Source organism: Schistocerca cancellata, chromosome 10 (genome assembly GCF_023864275.1).
Source record: "Schistocerca cancellata isolate TAMUIC-IGC-003103 chromosome 10, iqSchCanc2.1, whole genome shotgun sequence".
Lineage (NCBI taxonomy): Eukaryota > Metazoa > Arthropoda > Insecta > Orthoptera > Acrididae > Schistocerca > Schistocerca cancellata.
Window position 1 is genome coordinate 208,338,638 of NC_064635.1, and position 26,835 is coordinate 208,365,472.

The 26,835-nt window shown below is 38.8% G+C and overlaps 1 protein-coding gene across 3 annotated transcripts in view; it reads left to right on the forward strand.

The window, feature by feature from the left end:
- The window catches only part of LOC126106597 (replication protein A 70 kDa DNA-binding subunit-like), a 170,869-nt gene that overhangs the window by 41,803 nt on the left and 102,231 nt on the right, over window positions 1–26,835 (forward strand). For all 3 annotated transcript variants that reach the window (XM_049912943.1, XM_049912941.1, XM_049912942.1), the window contains exons 5-7: window positions 2,000–2,060; window positions 7,483–7,645; window positions 24,923–25,127. In XM_049912943.1, the coding sequence (XP_049768900.1) occupies window positions 2,000–2,060; window positions 7,483–7,645; window positions 24,923–25,127 (429 nt within the window). The remainder of the gene's footprint in view (window positions 1–1,999; window positions 2,061–7,482; window positions 7,646–24,922; window positions 25,128–26,835) is intronic.

Below are 26,835 nucleotides of genomic sequence, written 5' to 3' on the forward strand. Positions count from 1 at the left end.
ACAATTGCTACTTTAATCCATGACTATCTCTTTTTGCGAAATTTCCCAAAATATAAAGAAAGAGTTGGGATTGGACTTTAAAAGTAATCTGATCATTTAATGTAACATGTCTTCTGGGTACTTTTTGTACCTATAAGATATGTGTGTAAAATTGTTTTCAGTCTTTCTTGAACCTGATGATTATTTAAAATCAGGAAACCTGTTGTGCCTTTAATAAAGGATTTACAACAGGTGCAGTGGTTTTTATTCAACATGTTACTATTGCAATTTTGTCTGTGTTTTAATATAAGCCTGCCTCTTAGACATTTTCATCGAACATCAACGTCGAATTTTTGCGTCTCTCTCTCTCTCTCTCTCTCTCTCTCTCTCTCTCTCTCTCTCTCTACAGCTGTTACTATAGTCAGTGAGATTGCTGGATGTGACTTACAACACCCGTTGCCTTGTTGCTACTACTTGCTTTCTCTAGCAGCAAAAACAAAAGTCTTGACAACATACAGGTTGTACTTGTATATAGGAAGTAATTTACAGTTACTGTTTGTGATGTAATACATTGAAAAATTAAAAACATCTTTTTAATATCTAGTATGCTACAATATCATAAAATTGTGTTATATGTCACTATATGATACTGTGCAGAGATCTACACTGCCATACATCTGTCATTTCTATTAATGTTTGACATCCATTAAAAACTGAATAGCTGAAGTCTATGTCTTTGAGCACTGTATACAGTGAAAATTTACTGTCTTTAAAAAGATCATTTTTCTGAAGTGACACGAGCAGTTTTGATAGTGTGAGATGTTCCCTGCTCATGTAATAGTTACATGTATATCTGTGAATAGCATCTTTCTGAAAATAGTCCAAGGCTTCCAATTGCTTCTTCCTTGTTCTTCATCCTCAATTTCACGTCACACATTTCAGAAAGGAGCGCATAAGTTCTTCAGTGCAGCAAGGTGGCTCATACTACATGCACAGGTGTGGTCGATCATTGGCTCGCTTCCTGTCGTCACTTGGCAACAAAACAGGGCTACTGAGTCGTCAGTACTAAAGACTTGTCTCCCAAACTGCACACAATTATTCCTCATTCATGAGCAAGTTTTCACAGAACTCATCATTGTTGTTTGGACAATAGTGGTCATTTATTGTATACTCCATCTCTCCATGACAGCACCACTGGATTTTATCTCAAGATTCAGAACATTGGCTTTGAGGTCACTAAATTGCACTCGATACTCGATGTATGGTGATGATACTGGGGTCAGAATATTTTCAGATTATATTGCACTACTTCATTGTCACAGTCAGCTGATTTAACTGTGTTGTTACTTGGAGAATGTGGCGTTAATTGGGAATTAGAGTCACTGGTAATTTTACTTGTGACCAGTACTACCACAGACAAAAGTAAAGTAAAGAGAAAATTGTCAGGACTATTATGGAGAGAATACAACATGTTAAATTTAATAATTTGCGTCTCATCCAGTTTATCATCAATAAAAATGAAATACAACAATGTACGAGATTTGAACCATTATTAAATACACTGTAACTAAAGCACTCTATATTTTAATCAGGTGTCTCATGTTTTAGAACTTTTTTGGTTGGAGAAATTGAAATTTTGTTGTATTGAACTGTTGAGTTTTCATTAAAATTTAATTAGAATTTAATTGGTGTGGGGGAATGTTTTGACCAGTTCTTTTCTGTGGAATGTTTAAGATTAGCTAATAGTTCCTGACATGGGCTGACACAATTTCGTTCTGACTAGTAAATGATGTAACTGTTCCCACAGTTACCTGTTCAAGCTCTGAATTGCAATTGGTATTGGGGAAAAGTTTAAAACCAATGGCCAGAAAACTGAAAGGAAAAATAATCTTCTATATTTGTGCATTAAATTTCAGTCTCATTGGGACAAAACCCATGTTAAATTACAGTATTACATCATGAACTGTACTCTTCAATGACAAATGTTGTTTCTTTCTCAAAATGGTGTCCATATTTCCAGCTACGGGATCCACCTCTGGTTCCATTCTGCCAATTGCTGATCTCAGCCCAGGCCAGATAGAGTGAGTACAGAAATGTTTGCTGTACACTTAGCGTAGACATGGAAAATTTCATTTATTTTTATTTTTGCTCAGTGATGATTACTCAGATTATATAGAACAGAGGAATGTATTTCAACACTAAAAGCTTACAAGAGTATCAGTGAAATTTTTGATGAATTATTTCTTGTTTAGGTGAGTTACTTCATTCAAAATGAGGTCAGGATGTTTAGTCATATATGTGAAACTTCATCTGTCCTCTAAAACATAGTAGACTGCTTATTTTGGTGTTGTTTAGCATTGGCAGATATTGTCATGTCACTGACTGTGTGTTCCTCTTCCTTTCAGGCGTGAGCCAAGTGAAGATAAGTTCATGCCAGTGAGCTTCAGATATCCCGGGATCATGTTTCAAAATTTTTTTCCTCTCTGTCCTATGTATATTTTCTTGCAGTTATCACATTTTAACTTGATCACACATCCGTGATCATATCATGTGGTTTCTGCAGTTTATTCTCAGGATGTTTTTTGAAGTACTAGTCTGATTTTATCTTTAAATTTCTCCCAATTCAGGGTGACAGTGAGCTAAGTTAAGTTCTTTTGTTGTGTATTTTTGCTAGGATAACACAGTTCTAGTTTCCTTGCCTTGGGATGCAGGTTTTAGTATACATTTTGTGGACTAAGGTGAGATTGTAATCATCAAGGTTTGCTGTTTTTCTGGTGGTTTTAGTCCAATTATTATCTTTTCTTTAGTTAGCAGATATTTTATAAGTCTCTTTGTGTGGGTCTGAAATGTATTATTCTTTATGTGTTTTTGGATGACATGAGCTGTTGTGAATTATGCAGTTTCTGTTGTATTTTTCTAGAAGATGGTAGATGTGTACATTGGTCCATTTATTGTGCTTTCAATATCTAGAAAGTTTATTTTATCTTCTTTGTGCTTGATTGTTGCTGTAATATTTTTATATAAGTTATTACATTGTGAGTGAAATGTCTATTTCTGTTTGTGTTCCTTCAAATGAAATTAGTATACTATCTCTTTATTTGTGGTGACTAGTGTACCAGGAAGGTGATCCTTCATTGCTTAACTGTATTCTGATTAATAAACTAAAATTGTCCATATAGCAGACAAAGTAAAACTTATTTCCTTTTCTAATGTAAAGGGCAACAGGCTTCTCTATAAACTTTTTTGTGACTAATCAAATTTACAATTTTTTTTATAGATATAAAGTATCTTAAGATCTGCCCAGAAAGTTAACACTGTCTATTGTAAAATTCCACATTGTTCTCTTAGATAATGTATATCACGTTGTTGCACAAGCAGTTTTGTGTTTAATGCAGCAGTATGTCACACAGCTTGTGGTACTCTCCGTTGTAACATAAGCCCCACCCTCTTAATCACAGTCAAGCACAAGCTTGTACTTGCTGTGAATTCCGCAACACTTACAGTATGAGAAGTCCTCTTAATCTCCAGTGCCTTCATTCACATAATTTCTCAATAACTGGAAAGCCTTAATTGTGTTTTATCTCTCACATACTGTACAACCTGTTGTTCTAATTCATATAACCTTCCCAGATTTGGCCCCTAGAATGTATGGTATATTGAACTGGTGATCTCTGATTTTTTCTTCTTATGAAACCACCTATGAGGATTCACTACTGTGACTTAAAATTTTCTTTGTGCTACACAATTGTTTGTGGTCTGTGGCTCATGAACAACCATTAATTGGAAATTAGTCTGCTGCATTGTGCAGATTGAATAACAATATGTTACCCTCTCAGCTCCATTGTACTGAGCAGAAGAAATCGGACACTTCAGGCTAACAGTGCGCTTCATCAGTTGTTGCCAGTCATGAAATCGGCAGTGCTGACAAGTAGCAGCTGCTTTAGTGCCACCGTTGAGCCATGTTTCAATTATTGTGCCACATTTCGGTTGTTCTGTGTGAATATACTTATGTTAGAACTAAACAATGGCAACTCCAGGCAGGAATATCAACAATATAAGGAAGAAAGACAGATTGCTACTCACCCTAAAGATGACATGTTGTGTTTCAGATAGGCACAACAAAAAGACTGCTAGACATTTAGCTTTCGGCCAAAGCCTTTTTCAGAAAAGGAAACACAGACATATTCATTCACGCAAGCAAGCGCACCTCACGCACATGTGACTACATTTCCAGCAGCTCAGACTCTATTGCAGCTGTCACGTAGAATGGAAGCAGCAATCTCAAGGGGGTACGAACGGGGGGCGGGGGGGGGGGGGGGGAGTTTGCTGCCTAGTGGAGCATGCAGTGACTAGGTGGAGGCTAGACAAGATAACTGGAACCGAAAAGGGAGAGAGACAGGGAAGTGGAAAGATAGGTGGTTGCATTAGCAGAGTGCCACAAGCAAAGAGTGAGGGGACGGGAATAGGGAGGAGGTGATAGAATAGAGGGGGTGGAAAACTGTTGGGTGGAGGGTGTAGGGAGAGCAGGTTGCCGTAGATAGATGTCCGCATAAATCAGGAGTGGAGAATGTGTTGCAAGAATAACTCCTATCTGCACAGCTCAGAAAAGCTGATGGTGAAGAGAAGGATCCCGATGGCCCAGGTTGTGAAGCAGCTACTGAAATCAAGTATGTTACCTTCAGCTGTATGCTGTGCCACAGTGTGGCCTACTTTGCTCTCGGCCACAGTTTGGCGGTGGCTGTTCATCCTCTTGGACAGCTGGTTGGTAGTCGTACCAATATGAAATGTGGCTGCATTTAAATAGGATCAAAATTTTTTAGTCTGATACATATAAAATTCTGTAGAATAGGCAAACTTACAAGAAATGATGGGGATGAGAAACAGTGTTTGGTAACAAAAATGGCAAGACCAAAATGCTACCAAAGAAAGAATGTGCGTGAGACCGTAAATGGAAAAGAATGTCCCTACATAATGCACTTGAATATAAATGGTCTAACTGCTGACTTTTCAAACAAAAGCCATAAAATGGATGAATTACAAATTATTCCATCTGAATGTAGAAATATCAAAGTTATTTGCGTCAGTGAACATTGGCTTATATCTGATAACATTAAAATTTTTAATAAAATTGAAAATTTTGAATTAGCCAACAGCCTTTGTAGACGAGAAAAATCACATGGAGGCTCTTGCATACTTACTCATTCTGATATAAGGTATGAAATAAAATATGATTTTAATCATTTGAATGAAGAGTGTGTATTTGAAAGCTGCTGAACCAGTCTTTTGAAAAGAATGTAGAAACATCAAAGTTATTTGCCTCAGTGAACATTGGCTTATATCTGATAACATTAAAATTTTTAATAAAAGCGAAAATTTTGAATTAGCCAACAGCTTTTGTAGACGAGAAAAATCACATGGAGGCTCTTGCATACTTACTCATTCTGATATAAGGTATGAAATAAAATATGATTTTAATCATTTGAATGAAGAGTGTGTATTTGAAAGCTGCTGAACCAGTCTTTTGAAAAGGGACGCCAAAGTCAGACCCCTCTCTTTAAGAAAGGGGCGAGGGAAGACATGGGAAGCTACCAGCCTATTTCTATTCTTCCAGTCCTGTCAAAAGTGTTGGAGAAAGTATCTGAAAACCAGATCAAAAACTTTATTGTAAAAAATAATATTATTATAAGTAACTAATTTGGATTTCAACCAGGTAAGAACACTTAGGATGCAGTGAATAACTATTGAACTACTGAAAAGATAGGCAAATCATTGGATCAGAGGAGTGAAGTTGCAGATATCTTCTGTGATCTCAGAAAAGTATTTGACTACCTGAACCATGACTTGCTTACATACAAATTAGACAATGCTCTAAATTGGCTAACCTCATATTTAACAAAGAAAGGGTAACTATCACATCAGATGCAGTGAACTTTTACTCTAAATGGAGTACAGTATCACAAGGTGTGCCTCAAGTCTCCATTTTGGGGCAATCCTGTTCCAATTCTACATAAATGACTTACCATAAATGTGAATTCCCCATCAGTTCTGTTTGCAGACAATACTTCTATTTTAATTGAAGATGACAATACAGAAAAAATTTCGTTCTCCATCACAGGCACAGTGGATACCTTAGAAAACTGATTCCAATTAAAAGGGTTGAAACTGAACATTGCAAAAACCCATATGGTTCATTTCAAAACCAAAAATTCGAAATGTGTGAAATTTAAAATCCAGCATAACAATCAACCTATGACAGAAGTTGACACCCTCAAATTCCTGGGACCAAATATATTCAAGAACTTAAGCTGGAACATACGTATTGACTTCCTATCAAGTAAACTAAGCAGTTTTGCCTTTGCAATGCAAATACTGGAAAATTCCACTGACTTGAGTACACGAAAAATTGCTTATCGTAGTTATTTTGAATCTGTCATTAGATATGGCATACTTTCCTGGGGAAGTTCGACTAGTGAATCTCGAATACTGAAACTGCAAAAGAAAATTGTCCAAGACATGTGTACTGCACAGCAAAAACACTCTTGTTGCCCATTATTTTGGAAATTGCAAATCCTAAGTGTTTCCTCCATATACATTTATGAAATTATAATCTTCCTACACAGCATACAAAAATTATTTGAGGAGAATCATTTTAACCATACATAAATAACATAAGAAATAAAAATAATTTCATGCAACCCACACACCAGTTGAAATTATATGCACGGACTCCACAGTATATGGGGATGACAATAAACAAGTTAATGGGCATTTAATATAAAGCCAGAAATTTTAAAAACGAGGCTACTGCAGATTCTGTGGGAGAAATACTACTGTTCAATAGAAGAATTCATAGAGGATGGAAATGATCGTTTGAGCAAGGGCTAATTATGTGTTAGATTTTATTGTATATGTGTGTATAACGAAAATGTATTATTTCTATTATTATTATTATTATTATTATTGTTATTTTTAAACTGTCTATTAATATCAGCTGTTCTGTGTTTATGGTGAAATTTTACCACAATTTGATGTGTCTCCTGTACTTGAATCAAATGGTTTAGATTATGTACGTTACGAGACAAATAACAATTACGAAATTACCGGCCTTAACCTGTGATAACCTATTGTCCCCACACCTTCCACCCAACAGTTTCTCCCCTCTATCCTGTAACGCCCTCCAAGTTTGTGTCCCATCACACCCATTGTGCTCTCTTTCACACATGCTGTTCTATTTCTCCCACTTCCCTGTCCCATCCAGATTGCTGCTTTCGTTCAACGCAACAGCTGCAGTCTAGGTAAAATGGCTGGAGATAGTGGTCATGTGTGCCCGAAGTGCGTCCATTTGTGTGTGTGTGTGTGTGTGTGTGTGTGTGTGTGTGTGTGTGTTTTCCTTTCTTTCTTTTAAGTAGGAATCTATCTTTTTCATAATTATTGACTCATGTTATACATGAAAACAGGTACATGTCTTCATTCATTTGTAGCTATTGTACTATCTGCTTCCAGATGGGAAATAAAAGCTCGTGTTGTAAATAAGACAGGAAAAAAACGATATTCAAATTATAAAGGAGAAGGGAAAAATTTTTCTATGGAATTGGTTGATAACTCTGGGCACATACATGCAACAGCATTTGGTGAACAGTGTGATGAATTTTATTATCTCATAGAGGTAAGTGGAACTGAAACTTATGTTGAATGTATAAACAGATAACTATGGTGAGTGATGTATGAAACATTTGTTTATTTTCATAACCTAGTTTTTGAGCCTTTCCAGAATCATTTTTAGATGGGGCACAAGGAATTTAAACGATTCTGCCTAGTAGATGCTGGCTTGCAACAGTATGTGGTATAGGTTGTAAATCCAGCTGACAGCTTCCATTTACATTGCCTGTTGGCTACAGTATTCACTATACACACCATCAGCTGAAATCTGTCAACATTCAGCATGTGCTGCACAGCTGGTGATTTCTGTTGACACTCAATGTTTATAGTGAGTACTGAATTCTGTGGCCGATAGGCGATTAAAATAGAAGGTGCGAGTTACTTACTGACAAAAATACCACCCTTACTGCTGCATATGTTACAAGCAGTTTTATACGATGGGGAATGTGGAATAAAGCCGGCCGGGGTGGCCGAGCGGTTCTAGGCGCTACAGCCTGGAACCGCGCGACCGCTACAGTCACAGGTTTGAATCCTGCCTCGGGCATGGATGTGTGTGATGTCCTTAGGTTAGTTATGTTTAATAGTTCTAAGTTCTAGGGGACTGATGACCTCAGAAGTTAAGTCCCATAGTGCTCAGAGCCATTTGAACCATTTTTTTGTGGAATAAAATATATAAGAAATAAATCCTTCAGCTCCTCTCGCCGTACTTTGTGATTAAATCGTTCACAGGTGAATGGCTTGATGTCTGTACACAACGAGTACAATATTTCAGCAATCTGCATCTACACATGTAGCATCTACATATGTACTCTGCAAGCCAGCCACCGTACGGTGCATCCACTCACAAGCAGTGAGGGAGACTATCTCTATGCTCAGAGCAAACTCTAATTCTACTTATGTTGTCTTCATTGTCCTTACGTAAAATGTACATTGGCAGCAGTGGAATTGTTATGCAGTGTAGCGTTGCTCTAGGGGAATGAAAAGAAAAAGAATTTTTTTGAAAAATATTGAAAAAGTGAATATTTTGGTGGGCCACTTGGCCTCAAAAGGATTGAAATCTAGTTTATGGAAGTAAAAAAAATGTTTATAAGTGACTGGTTGCAGTTTCCTGTATTTATATTATATTAATAGACACTCCTGACCTCCAAAAATTTCCTTAAAGGATAAGCTTAATGTGAAGCTTCTGTGATTTTAGGTCGTGTCTCTGACTTCTTGCTAAGTATTGACATACACTGATCTCATCTTCAGCATAATTGGACATTCGGGTGTCTCTGATACCTGGTAGAAGTTGTTTCTAATTTAATGTTCAACAAGAAAGCAGAAAATAAAACTATGAAGGTCAGGAGTAGTACAGTAATTTGAATGTAGTGTTTAAATAGTAATTAAAACTGTAGCCATTGAAAGTGTTACCTGTATGAGATGAAAATGTGAATTTTCACATATATTTCATACGAGTTTGAAGAAAATTTGCTGATTGAAGGGGGAGTCAAATGAAATTGTAGACAGTTGTCATGTTTTGAAGTTTATTAAATTAAATTTAAGTTCTGGATATGTGAAGAGTGTTGAGAAAAGATTGAATAACTAGTCAAGATTCACATTTAAGACTGATTGACATAGTGAAGAAATGGAAATGCCAATGTGTTATAAACATCAATATTAGTTAGGGAAACGAAAATATAACTTAACAATGTGTTTTATTTATATCGAAGCCAGATTAACAAATTTTGTTGTAAAACATGGCTGTGTACTTTTGACTTGTATTTAGAAGCAAAGCCACATTCAGGAGTTGCTTCCTCTGAAAATTTTGAAGAGGTAATGTAAATTAGTTCGTTCCCAAAATCTTAGCTTCACAATTTTCTAAGAAGTCTAAAATTCTTTATCCCATGCATCCTCTCCCTCTACGTTGTGAACACAGGGAAGACCTTTATATGATTGCTACATGTGCTCACACACCCACTTGCTGGGCTTCAAAATGGTGTGTGTGATGAGTCACATTGAACCAGACCTGGACTTGAAAGTGAATGCAAATCTTTTTGGATTCACAATGTTTCAACCAATATTAACATCCTTTTCCTTTCAGTGGGTAGGCTTTTGTAGTAATGTTTAGTGGTTGTGGAGAGAGGTAGGGTGGATTTTCCAGATCTAAAGTAATTACGCCGATGCACGTCTAGCCGCACCAGGAATTGTTTCCAGAAACAACCACAGGTATAGATGCATAGGTGTTTAGAAATTGTGGTAGTTCTAAAACATTAGATAAAATTTAATCTCTCTTAGTTTTAATGTGTGGCTTGGTAATTCAGCTTTTCTTCCCAGTGAAGTGTAACAGTGCCAGTGTGCCTGCGGTGGCCATTCTTGCTTCGTGTTCACTTCAAAATGCAAGTGCTTGTCACATAAGGAGAGGGAAATTTGGATGTAGTGCAGCAGTAAATGAAAGCTTGTGACTTCTGCATATTACAACTTTCACTTGACATGATACTGATACAGCGGAATCACATATGTCTTTATTGTACCAGCTCGAAAGACTGACAGACACCGAGATCGATGAAAAAATAGAAATAAGATACTTAAAAAAGTTGACAGATTAACCTTCTTTCTTCTGTTAGCTTAGATATAATCGTACCTCCTCACGATATCTTTATCGTACTGAGACAGTGTGAATATTTGTTTATATGTGTAGGCCATTTAAAGAACATATGCAGACGGAACAAGATTGCTCCCTGGCTCATCTTTGCTTCTTTTAGAGTCCTTTGAAAAATGTAAGAAGATACACTCGAACTAATAAATTTGAGGTTGTGGTCCCATCTTATAATGTGGTTACTTTGCTCATGTCAGATTGTAGATGTCACTTAGTGGTCTCAGTCCTGGCTCTCACAACACGTTTTTCATCGCAACACGTGGAATTACAGGTTTCGAACCTTCACAAAATTTTCATAGCACATCTACAGTTATTAGTTTACATATGAAGTCCTGGAAAACATATTCAGCTTTATATAGTCCTTACATTTCATCATTGTTACGATAATCTAAGTACTTACAGTTTAAAATATATTGACACGCTGGGTTTGCTTATTTCTTACTCCGTACGTGTACATTTTCATATTGCATTTATATTTCTTTACGTAAATATTGTATAAAAATTTACATAAATGCTGTACAGAAATTATACATACAATACAGTTAATATTACATACATATCTGGTGATTTTATGCCACATAAGATCTTTCAGTTTTTACATTATCATTTTTATCACATTTTGCTCTCGGGCATTACCCTTTGGAATGTTCATTTGTGAGCAATCTGTTTTCATAGTCTCATCTAACTTTAACATTACACAGAGTGTCATTTTATCAATCTCGTTTACCTGTATTGACAAAACATTTGCAAGTATTATTATCACTTGATCTGCGGAAGTTTTGTGTTCGTACACCACACCTGATGTGAGTATCCGTCGTTACAGGTGCGGAGGAAGGAAAACTTCATAACATGAAATCTTCGCCTCTGACTAGTTTACTAGGATGTGTCAACTTGTCTACAGTAAATCTTATTGACAAGAAGAAGCATTCATTTTTACTCTATTACTGCAATACTTCGTTCATCACGACAAAACTATTGAGTATATCTTTTCGTGACTATCTACTCGTGTTAATATACTTACTTCGTGTTTGCTCTCTATTGGTACATTCTGGCAGTACAATATTGTGTTATACAAGTGTCATCATCAACAGTAAACAGTTTACTTTGGTGTCAGTGATCATACTTCCTCTGCTTCTGGGTATCAATCTTTATGTATTCTGATGTGCATGAATATGTTTCTACAAGAATTGTGCCTATGAACAAGTGTAAAAGAAAGTTGAGACTCGTGTTTGTGTGCAAATGTACTGTAATAACTCTTGCTTTGCATCCTCTTTCAGTCACATGGACTTGGAATGCTTGGTCTGACCCCTTTTCATTTGGTAGCACAAGACCTAAGTTCAGTCTTTTTCTACATCTGGTGTACTGTAGGTTTTTCATACACACATTCACACTATCACACTCACACATATTTCTATATACATAATTATTTATTTTTGGTGCAGCCCTTATGCTGTTATGTCTTGTGTTCCCTATTTTGCCCAGGTGGTGGCTCTGCATTGTTCACTGGAAGGTCCCTTAAATACTAACTAAAAAATAAGCGCATAGTTGTTCGCTGGCTACTAACGCATCACACTACCAATATTCATATTTTCAATTTCTATCAGCACACAGTTCAACGTGAGCACGTGCTCATACTGTGGTTGCCGTTTTGACTTGCCTTTTTACATCTGGGAAGAGAAGTGTTGTTGTAAGTGGAGTACGATCCTATCTTTCATAGTATCCTCATGATTTAATTTATATTCCTTCACTTCTCATTTAGATGTCTCCTTTCGTGTAGTATGTAAATAGGCACTTGTACAAATGTAAATAACTTGTACATAGTATCATAGTGTGTAGCTAGTTCTCTGCAGATAGATAGTGTTTACTTCGCCCTCTGTATATACACTCCTGGAAATTGAAATAAGAACACCGTGAATTCATTGTCCCAGGAAGGGGAAACTTTATTGACACATTCCTGGGGTCAGATACATCACATGATCACACTGACAGAACCACAGGCACATAGACACAGGCAACAGAGCATGCACAATGTCGGCACTAGTACAGTGTATATCCACCTTTCGCAGCAATGCAGGCTGCTATTCTCCCATGGAGACGATCGTAGAGATGCTGGATGTAGTCCTGTGGAACGGCTTGCCATGCCATTTCCACCTGGCGCCTCAGTTGGACCAGCGTTCGTGCTGGACGTGCAGACCGCGTGAGACGACGCTTCATCCAGTCCCAAACATGCTCAATGGGGGACAGATCCGGAGATCTTGCTGGCCAGGGTAGTTGACTTACACCTTCTAGAGCACGTTGGGTGGCACGGGATACATGCGGACGTGCATTGTCCTGTTGGAACAGCAAGTTCCCTTGCCGGTCTAGGAATGGTAGAACGATGGGTTCGATGACGGTTTGGATGTACCGTGCACTATTCAGTGTCCCCTCGATGATCACCAGTGGTGTACGGCCAGTGTAGGAGATCGCTCCCCACACCATGATGCCGGTGTTGGCCCTGTGTGCCTCGGTCGTATGCAGTCCTGATTGTGGCGCTCACCTGCACGGCGCCAAACACGCATACGACCATCATTGGCACCAAGGCAGAAGCGACTCTCATCGCTGAAGACGACACGTCTCCATTCATCCCTCCATTCACGCCTGTCGTGGCACCACTGGAGGCGGGCTGCACGATGTTGGGGCGTGAGCGGAAGACGGCCTAACGGTGTGCGGGACCGTAGCCCAGCTTCATGGAGACGGTTGCGAATGGTCCTCGCCGATACCCCAGGAGCAACAGTGTCCCTAATTTGCTGGGAAGTGGCGGTGCGGTCCCCTACGGCACTGCGTAGGATCCTACGGTCTTGGCATGCATCCGTGCGTCGCTGCGGTCCGGTCCCAGGTCGAAGGGCACGTGCACCTTCCGCCGACCACTGGCGACAACATCGATGTACTGTGGAGACCTCACGCCCCACGTGTTGAGCTATTCAGCGGTACGTCCACCCGGCCTCCTGCATGCCCACTATACGCCCTCGCTCAAGCTCCGTCAACTGCACATACGGTTCACGTCCACGCTGTCGCGGCATGCTACCAGTGTTAAAGACTGCGATGGAGCTCTGTATGCCACGGCAAACTGGCTGACACTGACGGCGGCGGTGCACAAATGCTGCGCAGCTAGCGCCATTCGACGGCCAACACCGCGGTTCCTGGTGTGTCCGCTGTGCCGTGCGTGTGATCATTGCTTGTACAGCCCTCTCGCAGTGTCCGGAGCAAGTATGGTGGGTCTGACACACCGGTGTCAATGTGTTCTTTTTTCCATTTCCAGGAGTGTATTTTCTCCTCACGTTATATTTGCTTCATAGAGACCTTTGATAGAGGCTTTTTCCAATTGTCTCCTTGTCTTCTGTCAAATAACAGTTCCATAGGAATAAAGCCAGTTGAGCTACGTGGAAGATTGTTAACAACTTATTGGATTAGATTGACATATTCGACCCACCTTGTACGTTTTTGAGATGTGCAAGCCTGGATAAATTCCTTAAATTTCTTCTAAAATTATATGTTTAATGTTGTGAGTGTTCGTGAACTCTTTCCAGCAGTTGCCTTTGAAGTATGACGTGTTGTCTGTCTGCAGTTTTCTGGCTTGCCTTCTCTGGGTAGATGATCCGTTGTAATTCTTCCAATGATGGTGCTCACAGTCACTGACTGCATGGCATATAATTTTACATACTTAGAGCAAATGTCATAGCACGACAACATATTATACACCTTCTTTCCCTTGCGGATACGGTCCAGCCACGTCCAAGGAAACTATCTTGTAAGGCCTTTTAGGCAATACCAGGTTTAGATCAATTAATTTTGACTTATCTGCATGCTTAACTTTCTGACACGTGACACATTTCCGTACTAAGTGCAGAACTTTTTGTCTTAAATTTGGATAGTAACAGTAAGTGCCTATCTGACTAAAGCATGCCATAGTGTGCCCAAACATTGTGAGTATATAATATAAAGTCATTAATGTGATCCTTTAGTAAACAAACACGCCACCTGCTGTGCCTTGTGTGGTGTCTGTGGTAAAATGTAAAAAGAATTTTCAACCTGTCATCATTGTTCTGAAGCAGTTTTAGCATTACCTCCTGCCATCTGGGATCTTTCTGTTGTAGTTGCCCTATGCTTTTACACATCCTAACATAGTATGGCTGTTGTGTTTTATCTTTCATCAACAGAACCCCGAGTTCTGAATTATTCTCCCGGTTGTATATGACCTGGGACAACTGGGAGATCTGGGAAAAACCTGGAAATTTTTTCATCCGGGAAAAACCCAGGAGTTTTTTTAGAATTCCAGGAATGCTTCTTTATGTTAGTTTTCAGTTAAATTTTGTAATTTTCACTGGTAAGAACCGATACTCTAGCAAAGGATATTACTGTAGCCCACTACTGCAGAATAATACTGCAGCAATAAAACACGAACGAGAGGGGGAGGGGGGTGGGGGGGACTTCGAAGGAAATGCGCCATATACAGCAACAAAACACAATGCTCATACAAGTGTCTACCGACAACAAATTGTGTCAAAGGCCTTAGGAGGATTATACAATGCTTTATAACAATACATTGCCTCCAATCAGCGTAAAGTCACAACTGTTTACATTAGATTTGTTTTAGCCATTACGAGCGAGCTCATGCTTGCACAGTTGAGTCATTTATTAGTAGTACCTTCTCCCGCTTCTGGCTACAGAAATGTGGCTGTTGGCTGTGTAAGCAGTCACAGCAAGCTGCTAGATGCTACTGGGAAAAATTTTACTGGCTCACCGAAGCTGCCAGATTCATTCATGTGCAGCAGGCCTGGATCTAGGTAGGGAGGACAAACTGAGATATCTGACCCGGGTGGGGGGAGGGGGCAAATTCATATTCTTGAGGAAAAAAAAACCTTGTTTCACAAAGCACATAGCATCCAGTGCATGTTGATCTATCGATTATTCATATGATTTTGAAACGCATCCCTGTCGGTTTTAGAACACATTCTAAGTTGACTTCTGAATGAATCGTAAATTGATTTTTGAATGCGTGCGTAGAGTACTTGTTGTGTCTGTTAAGAGAATTTTAATCGCATCTAGAAATAAACTTTCCTGCAGACAAAAGGGAATGGGGCTATTCGAGCTGAGTGGAGTAAAGCCGAACGGATGATTTGCCAATCGCTGTTTGTTTATGTGGTTGATTCGGTTTGCGAATAATCTGCGTTGATACAATTATTAGTGAAATCCATAGATTCAGGCTACCAGAATGGAAATAAATGACTAACAAGAATAGTGGGTAAAAAAGATTATGTATTATCTTTTCGGTGTATCCAAGAAAATGAAATTTTGACAGAAAATTTTTGGCCAGATCGCTGCACTTACTAGAGCCAGTTGTACGGTCCCTGGCTAGCAGCCGCTTAAGTTCTACTCTGGAAGTAGCACGGAAAACACATACAAAGATGTAACAACACCTGACCGGAGAATAATTGCAGAATAACTAAACCAGTGATTCTGGGACGGTTAATGAAGTTTACTGGCGAGTAAGTTTTGACAGTGGCAGGAATAGTTACAGAATTAGTGATTAGTAAAAGTGTGTTGTCAAACGACCGTAAGTCACAGAAATCAGTGTATTCACCTTGCCAAAACATATGAGAAAACACTACATCATCAAAGCCATTGAAGTTGTAGATTGTGTAGCAGACTAACTAGCAACATAAATACCCAAAGTTTCGTGTAAGTAAGAAAATAAAATAAGTCACTGAAGATTGCACAAAAAGTGCTGAAACATGCCTGGGTAAAATGAAACTGAAAAGTATATTAGAACAAATAAGCCCTCGGTCACAAATATTAAGTCAAAAATTTTGACTTAATATTTGTGACCGAGGGCTTATTTGTTCTAATATAATTCTGACACGGTCACTGAACCTTAGCAGCTATGTTCGAAGTTTTACGAAACTGAAAAGGTGTCGCATAAGGCGGAATTCCTCGTCCTGTTTTCATAGCAAGCATGGGCGTAAGAAAAACTGCAACACCACAAGATGATTATGACAAGATTGATTGTTAGAACAAGGAAGGAGAAGAAACGGCGACATCATACAAATTACGAAAGAATATGACGATTCCAGATTTATTTAAAACTTTCGTACTTGTACTTTTCGATCTCGTGCTTGGAAACTGGAGCAAATGAATTAAATGTGAAATTGTTTCCTAACATAAAGCTTTTTGCTTGTAGTAGGCCTAATAGGCATTTGATATTGGTACTTCGTGAATTATATTCTGTCACGTTATAAAAATGACCATTTGTGCCAAAACAGTCTTGTTTATTTGGTGTGTGTTAGAGTTGCTGCAATATTAGAAAGGCCTATTTTGTTTTATGTGGCAGACAATGACAAAATATACATAACCGGATTGAGAAACCACACAAGTCCTGGGTACTATTTGTGTTAACAGCTTTTTCAGTATTAGACAACAACATTTCAATTTTTCGTGTAGCAAAACGTTTGACCAACTTTGATGAGGTAATAGATTCTTACGCAGAAAGGAAAGCACACCATGTAAATCTGTAGCAAGATTAGAGAGAAAAATATGTTAGGAGCTAAGGATTGAAGAAATGTGTCCTGTCTTGCTTGTCTCATGTCTTTACTGATTTTATGCATCATATATTCAATTTTATATCACACAAAACAGCAAGTTATTAGCTAATAGACAATAAAGAGTGCAAATTTGTAAAGAGTTCTTGCTCTCTCGATTACAGATAATACCATCCAGAATTAATTGCGAGGGGCTTGGGGTTTTGTTTCTTTTTTTTTTTTTTTTTTTTTAAACCATTATCTAGTAGTGCCCCGGTTCGGAAATATAGATCTTGGGATTCAAAAGTGCTTCTTTAATGTTGGCAGAATCAGTTTGGCATTGCTTGGTCCACAACTGAGGGTAGTTCTTCCATTGAATATTCAACAGAGCATCTTTATTTAAAAGCTGGTGTATAAATTTTCCAAAGAAAGATACTAATCCAAGTTATCCTTTTGACTGTTTCTTATTTTGAGGTACAGGGCAGTGTCTGATAGCATCGAGCTTCTTAGGGTCTGTAAGTATACCTTGAGGTGATATTGTGTATACAAGGAAAATCCTTTCCTTACTGGAATGTGTCTTCATTAGGTTGGTTGTGACTCTGTATTCTGAAAACCTATACAAAGCTCGAGCCAAGAGCCTCAAGTTTTCTGACCACATGGGGGTAGCAATCAGTAAATCATCAACATACACAGTGACTCTGCTTAACAATTCAGGTCCTAAGACTCAATCTAAAGCAGAAATAAATACGTCTGCACTGATGTTTAAGGAAGAACACGGAACTCACAGCTTCTGCCCCCACATATGAAGGCAGTGTTCTTATGGCTGTCCTCATGTAGTACAATTTGCCAGTACGGGGTTTGGGGATCTATTATGGTGAGGAACTTAATGTTATGGAAGTTTAGAATTTGTTATTCCAAGTTGTCAGGCTGCGTCCTGACAGACATAATAGTTTTATTTATTCCTCGTGCTTCGAGCACGTTGTGGACACTACTGTCTGATTTGTTAATGGCCAAAATGGGGCTACAGTATGGAGATAAGGATGGTGTGTTATTTCCCAGCTTAGCATTCTAGTGATCTCATTCCTCACAGGTCCCTGCTTTACCCATGGAGTGGGGTAAGACAAAAAGCAGAAGGTTTTGTGTGGCTACGCCTCCATTTTGTGTTTGTATCCTTTGATTATGTCAGGGCATTATTCGAAAACGTGAGTATAATGTAATTAAAGGCTCCTGCTTCCTTTTATTCTTCTGTAAGATGCACTGACTCGCTTACCTTAGTGCACACAATCTAGGGGTCTATTTCCTGTTGTGATTTCTCAATAGACTGTTTTCTGTGTCAAAAATATGGTTCAGGTTGTTGTTATTCTGATTGTTCATAACATTTAAATAGCATTTATAGTCAAACATTCTCACAAAATATTGATTACTTTTCTGTAATTAAAGCTTAAAAACCATTAAATATCAAGAGCTTGTCATGTGATAAAAATTTTAATCCAGTTATTAAAATTATGCGGTCACAGCAGAATCGACATGCTCAGTCGATACTCAGCGATTAGACTGTTCTCACTACCACTGAGGGCAGCACACACAACTTGACTGCCTCGCGTATGTCAGCTCCTAACGCATGCGCCGTAAACCTCCAGTACGATTCGCATGCGTGGAATTTGCTATAAATACCGTGACTGCATCGGGTCTATTCAGTAATTCGTTTACTCTCCTGAGGATGGCTGGACATCTCTGGGCCGAAATATTGTGGCAGAATGTTGATAGGATCTGGCTGCAAACATGAAAATTACTGGAAGTATTTGTACACTGATTACTACCTATACTGTGTCTTCATTTTCACCTAAGCAGTTGGTAATATCTTCCTGACACAGGTCATTTTTGGTATCACTAAAGTTGTCTTATCTAAGAAAACAGCTTTTCACTAGTTTCGTGCTCTCACCCCTATTACTAGCCATCAAATGGGGGCATATCGAGACCGGTTCGAGTTTTCCGAATTGCTTTGTGCACTGACCTCTCTGTTGGGAGTAACCTCAGCTATGTGCACATTATGCATCTGGTTTTGTCAGTCAGTATCTTGTGTGGATCTCAATTCGAAATTTCATTGACCCTGGCCACTATTCAGAAAGTAATTTTGATTGTACTGATTGTAGCCAGGTGGCAGCACCAGATTATTTTATGACCCAGTTGCACTCTGCCCTTGCCAGTGGCCGTTCGGATCTTTGCCCCCAGTCGGCGGCGCATTGTACGCTTACTGACTATAACCCCTCTGGCCCTGAAATCCTGACTGATGAAACTCGGTTCTTGGTTATTTTTGTATCCTCGCTTGAATTTTTGTCCCTTTCAATACTGAATTGGCTCCTGTTGATATTGCTGTGAAGAGGATATGGCTGCCATCCATGTTGGTTGTTATTACCATTCCTATCGTATTGTTCGTTAGCTCTTGTGGGGTCTGCCTGTGCACTGTCACTCTGTGGTTGCACAGGTGCCTCTTCGTAGAAAAGATCAATGGAATTGAGAAATGAGAGGAGATTGTCTATATCATGCTCAGGAGTGGTGATTAAATTACTCACATATGTTAGCCAGTGGTCAGCTTTTAAAATTTTTTGGGACATCTACGCATGATATCAAGTTTGTCCATTAACAAGTTTTACTTAGATACTTCTGGAAGTATCTTTTAAGCCCTCCGTGCTTACTGCTGAATGACACTGGGTTAAACACTTTGCCCTCAATCTTTCTTGTACCGCAATGGACCAGAACCTGTCAAGGAATGTCCTTCCAAACTGTTTGTAGGTGTGACATTTTTCTGCCATGTCAGTGGCAAGACTTCACATTGTGTATAACCTACCACGAAGTGTATCTTCTGCCTCTCATTCCAGAAGGCTCTTATGAACACAACCAGGTTTGTTCACTTACCTTCAGAAGAAGAAAAAAAAATGAAACTGCCTGTGCCGTAATAAGCCTTCATCCGCAAGCAGAATAGAAAGGCATGCACCACTGTCCGTTGCTGGCATGACATTGTTTTGATGTATTGAATAGTATTCTGAATACCTCTGCGCAACAAAGACAGAAGTTGGCAGCATCTCCTGCATGTGATAGTTGCGATCTATTTCACCTGACAGGTTGGGGTTCAAGTATGGATAAATGTTTGGAGTATCTGTCCTGTCTGTTGACACCTGATAGCACGGGGTTGAATGTTCCCTTTCATTTTCAATGTTACTAACAATGTTAGTCTGTGACTTTTCCTCCACTGCTTTCAACTACTGATCTATTTCAGTTCTTATTTCTGCCTTCTGTACCTTCATTGCTTCCTCGATCATATGTACATAACCCTTGTGTTTGCAAACTACCTTCTGTGCCAGTGCACCGTCTTGATCTAGATACCAGTCTCAGCTCTATCCTTTACTTCCTTAATTTTTTTATATATCCTTTCGTGCTACGTTCTCATGAAGTGAGTGTTCAGACTAGTACTACTTAGTTGCAATGACAGGTCTTGGACCTGTTCAAGTAGACCTTTTGAATGTTGTTTGCAACCCATCAATGGTACCTGTAAGTGTATTTATATTCTGGCACAATTGTGACTAATCCTGTTGCATTTTTTTCTGAGCATCAGATACCTCCTTCACCTTTTTTATGAACTGTTCTTGTGTCTTGCTTACTGATGACACTTTTTGGCTTAAATTATCTATATCTTGTGACAAATCGCTGAGAAGTTGTGTTTTTAGGTCTTTCCCCATTCTTGCAAGTTTATCTGATAAGCCATTTGAAAAATCAGCTTGCATATATTTTGTCAAGTCATTGAACTGTTGTGTTATGTCGGTTTTGAAAGCATCAATAGTTTGCTTTTGCTGATCAAGTAATTCCCTTAGTGTATCGTCTGTTGTTTTTGAGAACTGATTAAATTTTTAATTTTGTTGTTTTGAAAAACCATTAATTTTTTCATCAATTCTTGGTTTGAGGGTTTGTTTTTGCTCTCCTTAAACTCATTATTAAAAATCATTGGAGCTTTGTTTAAATAACTGTTGTAACATTTGCATTGTGATAGGGGTGCAATGCACGCTGTCCAGTCACGTTTGCATTAGGTGTAAGTGTAGCAGGCAAAGAATTACTTAAGTCTATGCTGTCATGCATTACATTTTCACCAGGACAAAAAATATTCGCTGAAGAAAACTGTGACCCTGTCTTATTTACTGTCATCATTGTATCAGTTTAAATGATAATGCTACTATCATCTGCATCCACGTTGAATTGAAAAATGTAATTTGTCATCATCACGACATTTTTAGTTTCAATTTCATATGTTTGCCATTTCCATTTCAGCGACATCTTGTGCCTGGCTATCCGGCAATGGATTGGCAACAGTGTGCCTATTGTGTGTACTAATTTTTTGATACTTTTACAAAATTACAAAATATGTGAATACTTTTCAAAATGAAGTAGTCTGTTTGTAATAGGATACCACTACGAAACATAGTCTGTGGTACCTCGCTAACATGTATCAAAATACTTTGTTGGCGTAACTCAATTAAATGCACCCATTTCTCTCCGTAAAATTGGTTTTCTGTTCAAATGTCTACATATTTTATGAGAACGCTTCAGTTTGGGAATTGGATTAGGAAACTTGCTATGATCACTATTGGCAGAGGTTCAACTAAGCGCAGTCATGTACGCAATGGATTGTGAATTTTCCTGCCTCTTCGTTGGCTTTCTCATTGCTTCCAGAATTAATAGTCTAATTGATTACACTCAATCTTTTGCACGTTTGTAATTTCCATCCTCATTGTGATAACATAGTATCCCATTCATGAAACAGAGAAAGACAACAATTAGTATAATATAAAATTTACAAAATTATATAATTATTTTGAATTATTACAAACGTGCCAACACACACTGGATGACAACATCGTACTGTAGTTCGCCGGGTATAGTAGATATAGTGTTTTTTTTTATTTTCTTTTGGGGGGGGGGGATGAGACAATGTTGATTGTCCAGATGTGAAGTAATTATGCTGATGCATGTTCAGTTGCATCAGGAACTGTATGCACAGAAATGCACACAGGTGTAGATGCATGGTGTTATGAGGTTGTGGTACTTCTAAAAAATTTGATAAATGTTAATCTCTTTTAGTTTTGGCATGTGACTTAGTGTATTACCTTTTCTCCCCAGTGATACACAACAACGCTGGCCTGGCCACAGTGGCTATTCTATCTTTGTGTTGTCTTCACCTCTGAAGAGCTTCAGTTAAAAATGGAAGTGCGTATTGCATCAGGAGAAGGAAATGAATACTGACACAGCATAATCACATACGTCTTTGTTGCACCAGCTAAAAGACCAACAGACATTGTGATCGGTGAAAAAAGACAAATTAGGTGCATAAAAAAATTGACAGATTAATCTTCATTTTTCTGTTATCTTAGATATAATCATATCGCCCTATGATACCTTTGCCATATGGAGATGGCATGAATATTAATTTATATGTGTAGGCCATTTAAAGAAGCTACACAAATGGAACAAGGCCCATCTTTGCTTGTTTTTGAGTCTTTTGAAAAACGTAATAAGACACACTTCAACGTACAAATTTTAGGTTGTGGTCCCATCTTATAATGTGGTTACTGAGCTTGTATCGCGTTATGGATGTCACTTCATTGGTCTCAGTCCTGGCTCTCACCACTTTCGTTGGTGAAGGAAAGTTGGGAAGGTCCAGACTGGACTGGCATTTCAGCTCCATCAAACTGCCACAGATACAAGTATTATTTTCATTTCTATATTAACTGGTACAGTAGATTTTTGTGACCAGAATATTAAACTGGTACAGTAGATTTTTGTCCCCAGGTCAGGAGAATGTAGCTTTTTTTGTCATTGAATCTGCAGGCAACTGTTAACATAATTCCAAATGCTGAACTGTCAGCTTTCATATGGATCATCATAAATGAAACATGTATATGCTTACTGTTCAGTCTTGTCACACTGTCTTATTTTATTTTGAAGTCTTTTTTCCATCTCCATATTGGTGTCCCAGTGTGTATGCCCCTCGGAGCAACCGAGAAGCCTGGGAAAAACCCAGAAATCTTTTCATCGGGGAGAAATTCGGAAAAAGTGAGAATTTTTTTTAGCATTCTGGGATTTTTTCATTGTTTTTGGTTTTCAGTTAAATTATTGTAATTTTAACTGATAAGAACTGATACCCTAACAAAGAATTTTACTTTAGCCAGCTACTGCAGAATAATACTACATCAATAAAACATAAACATGAGAATAACAGGGAAATATAACCTGCACAATTTACAAAAACAAAGCACAGTGCACACACAAGCATCTACTGACAGCAAAATGTGTCAAAAACTATGCAATACTTTGTAACAACGAACTGCTCTCGATGCATCTTTCTTGTGGGTCTCATTTTGATGAGCATAATGTCACAACTGTTAACATTTCTAACAGACTGTGGGAAAGTGCTGCGAATGGTGGTTTGAGAAGTGTTACTTTCAAAGCTAATTTCCTTTTACACAAGATGACTTATATTACATGCGAGACTTTCTTAAATCACAGAGCGTTAGATTCTAACTCAAAACTTAATGCTGACAACCATGCAACAATTTCAAGCCAAAAAGACCAACCATTTTGCCATTACTTAAAATTTTGCTGGCACATTTTTGTTGATATATCTTAAAGGGCAACCCGTGTTTAAAAATACCAAGTTAAGACCAGTGTGAAAGCTTATTTTAGATCTTTTGTAGATTACAAATTATGCAAATTAAAAAAAAAATTATATGCGAGAATTTAGCTTTTATTGTAGCTATATGATGTATATTAATTTAAACCGTTAAATTTTCTTATTTGTGTGTGCTGTGAAGTTCAATGCTGGCATATAAAATCTTTGCTGTTCAAAGGATTAATAAGTTTTACGTATTATCACTTAACTCGGAAGAAGTGTACTTTCACCCAGGTAAAAGTGTGTTTTCGGATGAGAAAAAGTGTGTTTTTGTCTGAGAAAAATTTGCCCTCACCCCCCTCCTGTCTGTGTGTACAACCAGTGGCAGTATACATTGTCTTGCAAGAAGGAAGTGCAGTTGTTGTAATTTAATTTATTGAAGTTGTCATTTCTCTCTTCTTCTTTGGGGAAAATCCAGTAATTACTAGATAGTGTTGTTATTTATTGTTATTGTACAGATCACATGTACAAATGTGTAATACAATGGTAATAACAGTGTAAAATTATATACCTCTAACATGTGCCCATTTTTGTTAATCAGAGGTAAGTCAGCCCAAAGTTTTCTTCCCACACTCTCTTGCACATTTCACTCGTTTCATCTCTGCAGTGACACACATTGTTGTGAGGCCCTAATTGTGCTCATTGTAAACCTGTATCAGAGTAACAGTGATTAACAGTTAATTGTTTGTAGGTCTGGTAACATTGCAACAGACAGTGAAGTCATCCATTTAGTAACATAACTGTTGCGATTTGTTTTTATTGTGTGCTTTGTTCTCTGTGAAGCATGTTCATTTTACACAACATAATATCAGAAGTTAGCTTTGCAGATGACTGGGCTAATAATATCCTGCAAGGTGAACACATTGTTAATTAAATAAAGGCAGACATATTTGTTTTTGCCTTGTAGGTTTGACATTTGAAGGTAGGTGAAAAACTTCACTATTACTGAGCTCTATGTGCGTGCCTTTTCAGTGTACTTGTCTGCAGCTTAATGTGTCTTCTTTACGGTAAGTAATAATCTGTCTTTTCCTACTTTGTTGATATTCCTGCCTGGAGTGTCCATTGTTAAAATAAAATGAATGTAGGTTGCGAAATTATTTAACATCAATAATGCGTTTAATCCTTTTGAGGGATCACCAGATTGCCTAAAATAAGCTGGATATGCATCCCATTCATCATAAAGCCACATAAAATGGATTGTTGCATGTGGCTTTGTGATGGATGGGTTACGTATGCAGCTGCCTTTGCGGAATATGATGATGCCCCAAAAAGGTGCAATGCATTATTGATATTAAATAATTTTGCAACCAAGACTGCTTTTATTCTGAAAGCACAACATTGTTATTACCTGTATTAATATATTATTACTTGTTTCAGGAGGGTAGAGTGTATTTCATCAGTAGAGGTAAGCTGAATCCAACAAACAAGAAATTTACCAGCGTCAATCATCGTTACCAAATGACGTTTACACACTGGACGACAGTTAGACCGTGTAAGAAAGATGACATGAGCATCCCTCACATTGCTTTCAGCTTTGTATCTCTGAACACACTTGCTGACACTGCTCTTTCAGCACTCATTGGTAAGTAGTTTTATGTTGAAGGCATTGTTTTCATGAAAGAGTTTGTGCACATTATTTGCTCTTGGTCAGAAAACGTCTCATGTCAAGCACTGAAGTTTGTTTTAAAACCAGGATAAAAAACCTAAAACGTATAAAGCCCTGAATGAAAAACATAAGATGGATATAAACTATTTTGGGCTGGTGATGCTCTGAAGCTTGTGTACAGTTCAGAAACATCTCATTTCAAGAAGTGTTTAAAAACTTCATTGCATGACTGGTTAAGGAGAATTAGACACACAACAGCAGCAAATTAATTACAGAACTTTAAACTTCTTAAACAAATGTCGAACTCGAGCAAATATTGGTACGGGGCTTACCAAACTGTATCAGTCTGGTATGGATTTTTTCATATATAAATGATCCAGCAATATTTATACAGGTCATTGACTAAAAACTTCACACAATGTGATGTATACGTATGTGTTTGTTCTATAATTTACTGCAACACTTTATGAAAAAACACATTAACATAAGGAGGGATGGAACTATATTACCTTGTGAATAATATGTTTGATACACATGTACATGATACTTACGGAAATGTAGGTAGAAGGAAGGTAACAATTCACTGTATGGTTGAGGCGTTCAAGTTAATCCTTTTTCAGAGGTCAAAGAGCAAGTGAACGTGCCATCATTGCCCCAGCCAGCGACAATGTACCAGCTAGAGACGGACAAACTCGTTCATCCTTGGGAACTACACTCCTGGAAATTGAAATAAGAACACCGTGAATTCATTGTCCCAGGAAGGGGAAACTTTATTGACACATTCCTGGGGTCAGATACATCACATGATCACACTGACAGAACCACAGGCACATAGACACAGGCAACAGAGCATGCACAATGTCGGCACTAGTACAGTGTATATCCACCTTTCGCAGCAATGCAGGCTGCTATTCTCCCATGGAGACGATCGTAGAGATGCTGGATGTAGTCCTGTGGAACGGCTTGCCATGCCATTTCCACCTGGCGCCTCAGTTGGACCAGCGTTCATGCTGGACGTGCAGACCGCATGAGACGACGCTTCATCCAGTCCCAAACATGCTCAATGGGGGACAGATCCAGAGATCTTGCTGGCCAGGGTAGTTGACTTACACCTTCTAGAGCACGTTGGGTGGCACGGGATACATGCGGACGTGCATTGTCCTGTTGGAACAGCAAGTTCCCTTGCCGGTCTAGGAATGGTAGAACGATGGGTTCGATGACGGTTTGGATGTACCATGCACTGTTCAGTGTCCTCTCGACGATCACCAGTGGTGTACGGCCAGTGTAGGAGATCGCTCCCCACACCATGATGCCGGGTGTTGGCCGTGTGTGCCTCGGTCGTATGCAGTCCTGATTTCGGCGCTCACCTGCACGGCGCCAAACACGCATACGACCATCATTGGCACCGAGGCAGAAGCGACTCTCATCGCTGAAGACGACACGTCTCCATTCGTCCCTCCATTCACGCCTGTCGCGACACCACTGGAGGCGGGCTGCACGATGTTGGGGCGTGAGCGGAAGACGGCCTAACGGTGTGCGGGACCGTAGCCCAGCTTCATGGAGATGGTTGCGAATGGTCCTCGCCGATACCCCAGGAGCAACAGTGTCCCTAATTTGCTGGGAAGTGGCGGTGTGGTCCCCTACGGCACTGCGTAGGATCCTACGGTCTTGGCGTGCATCCGTG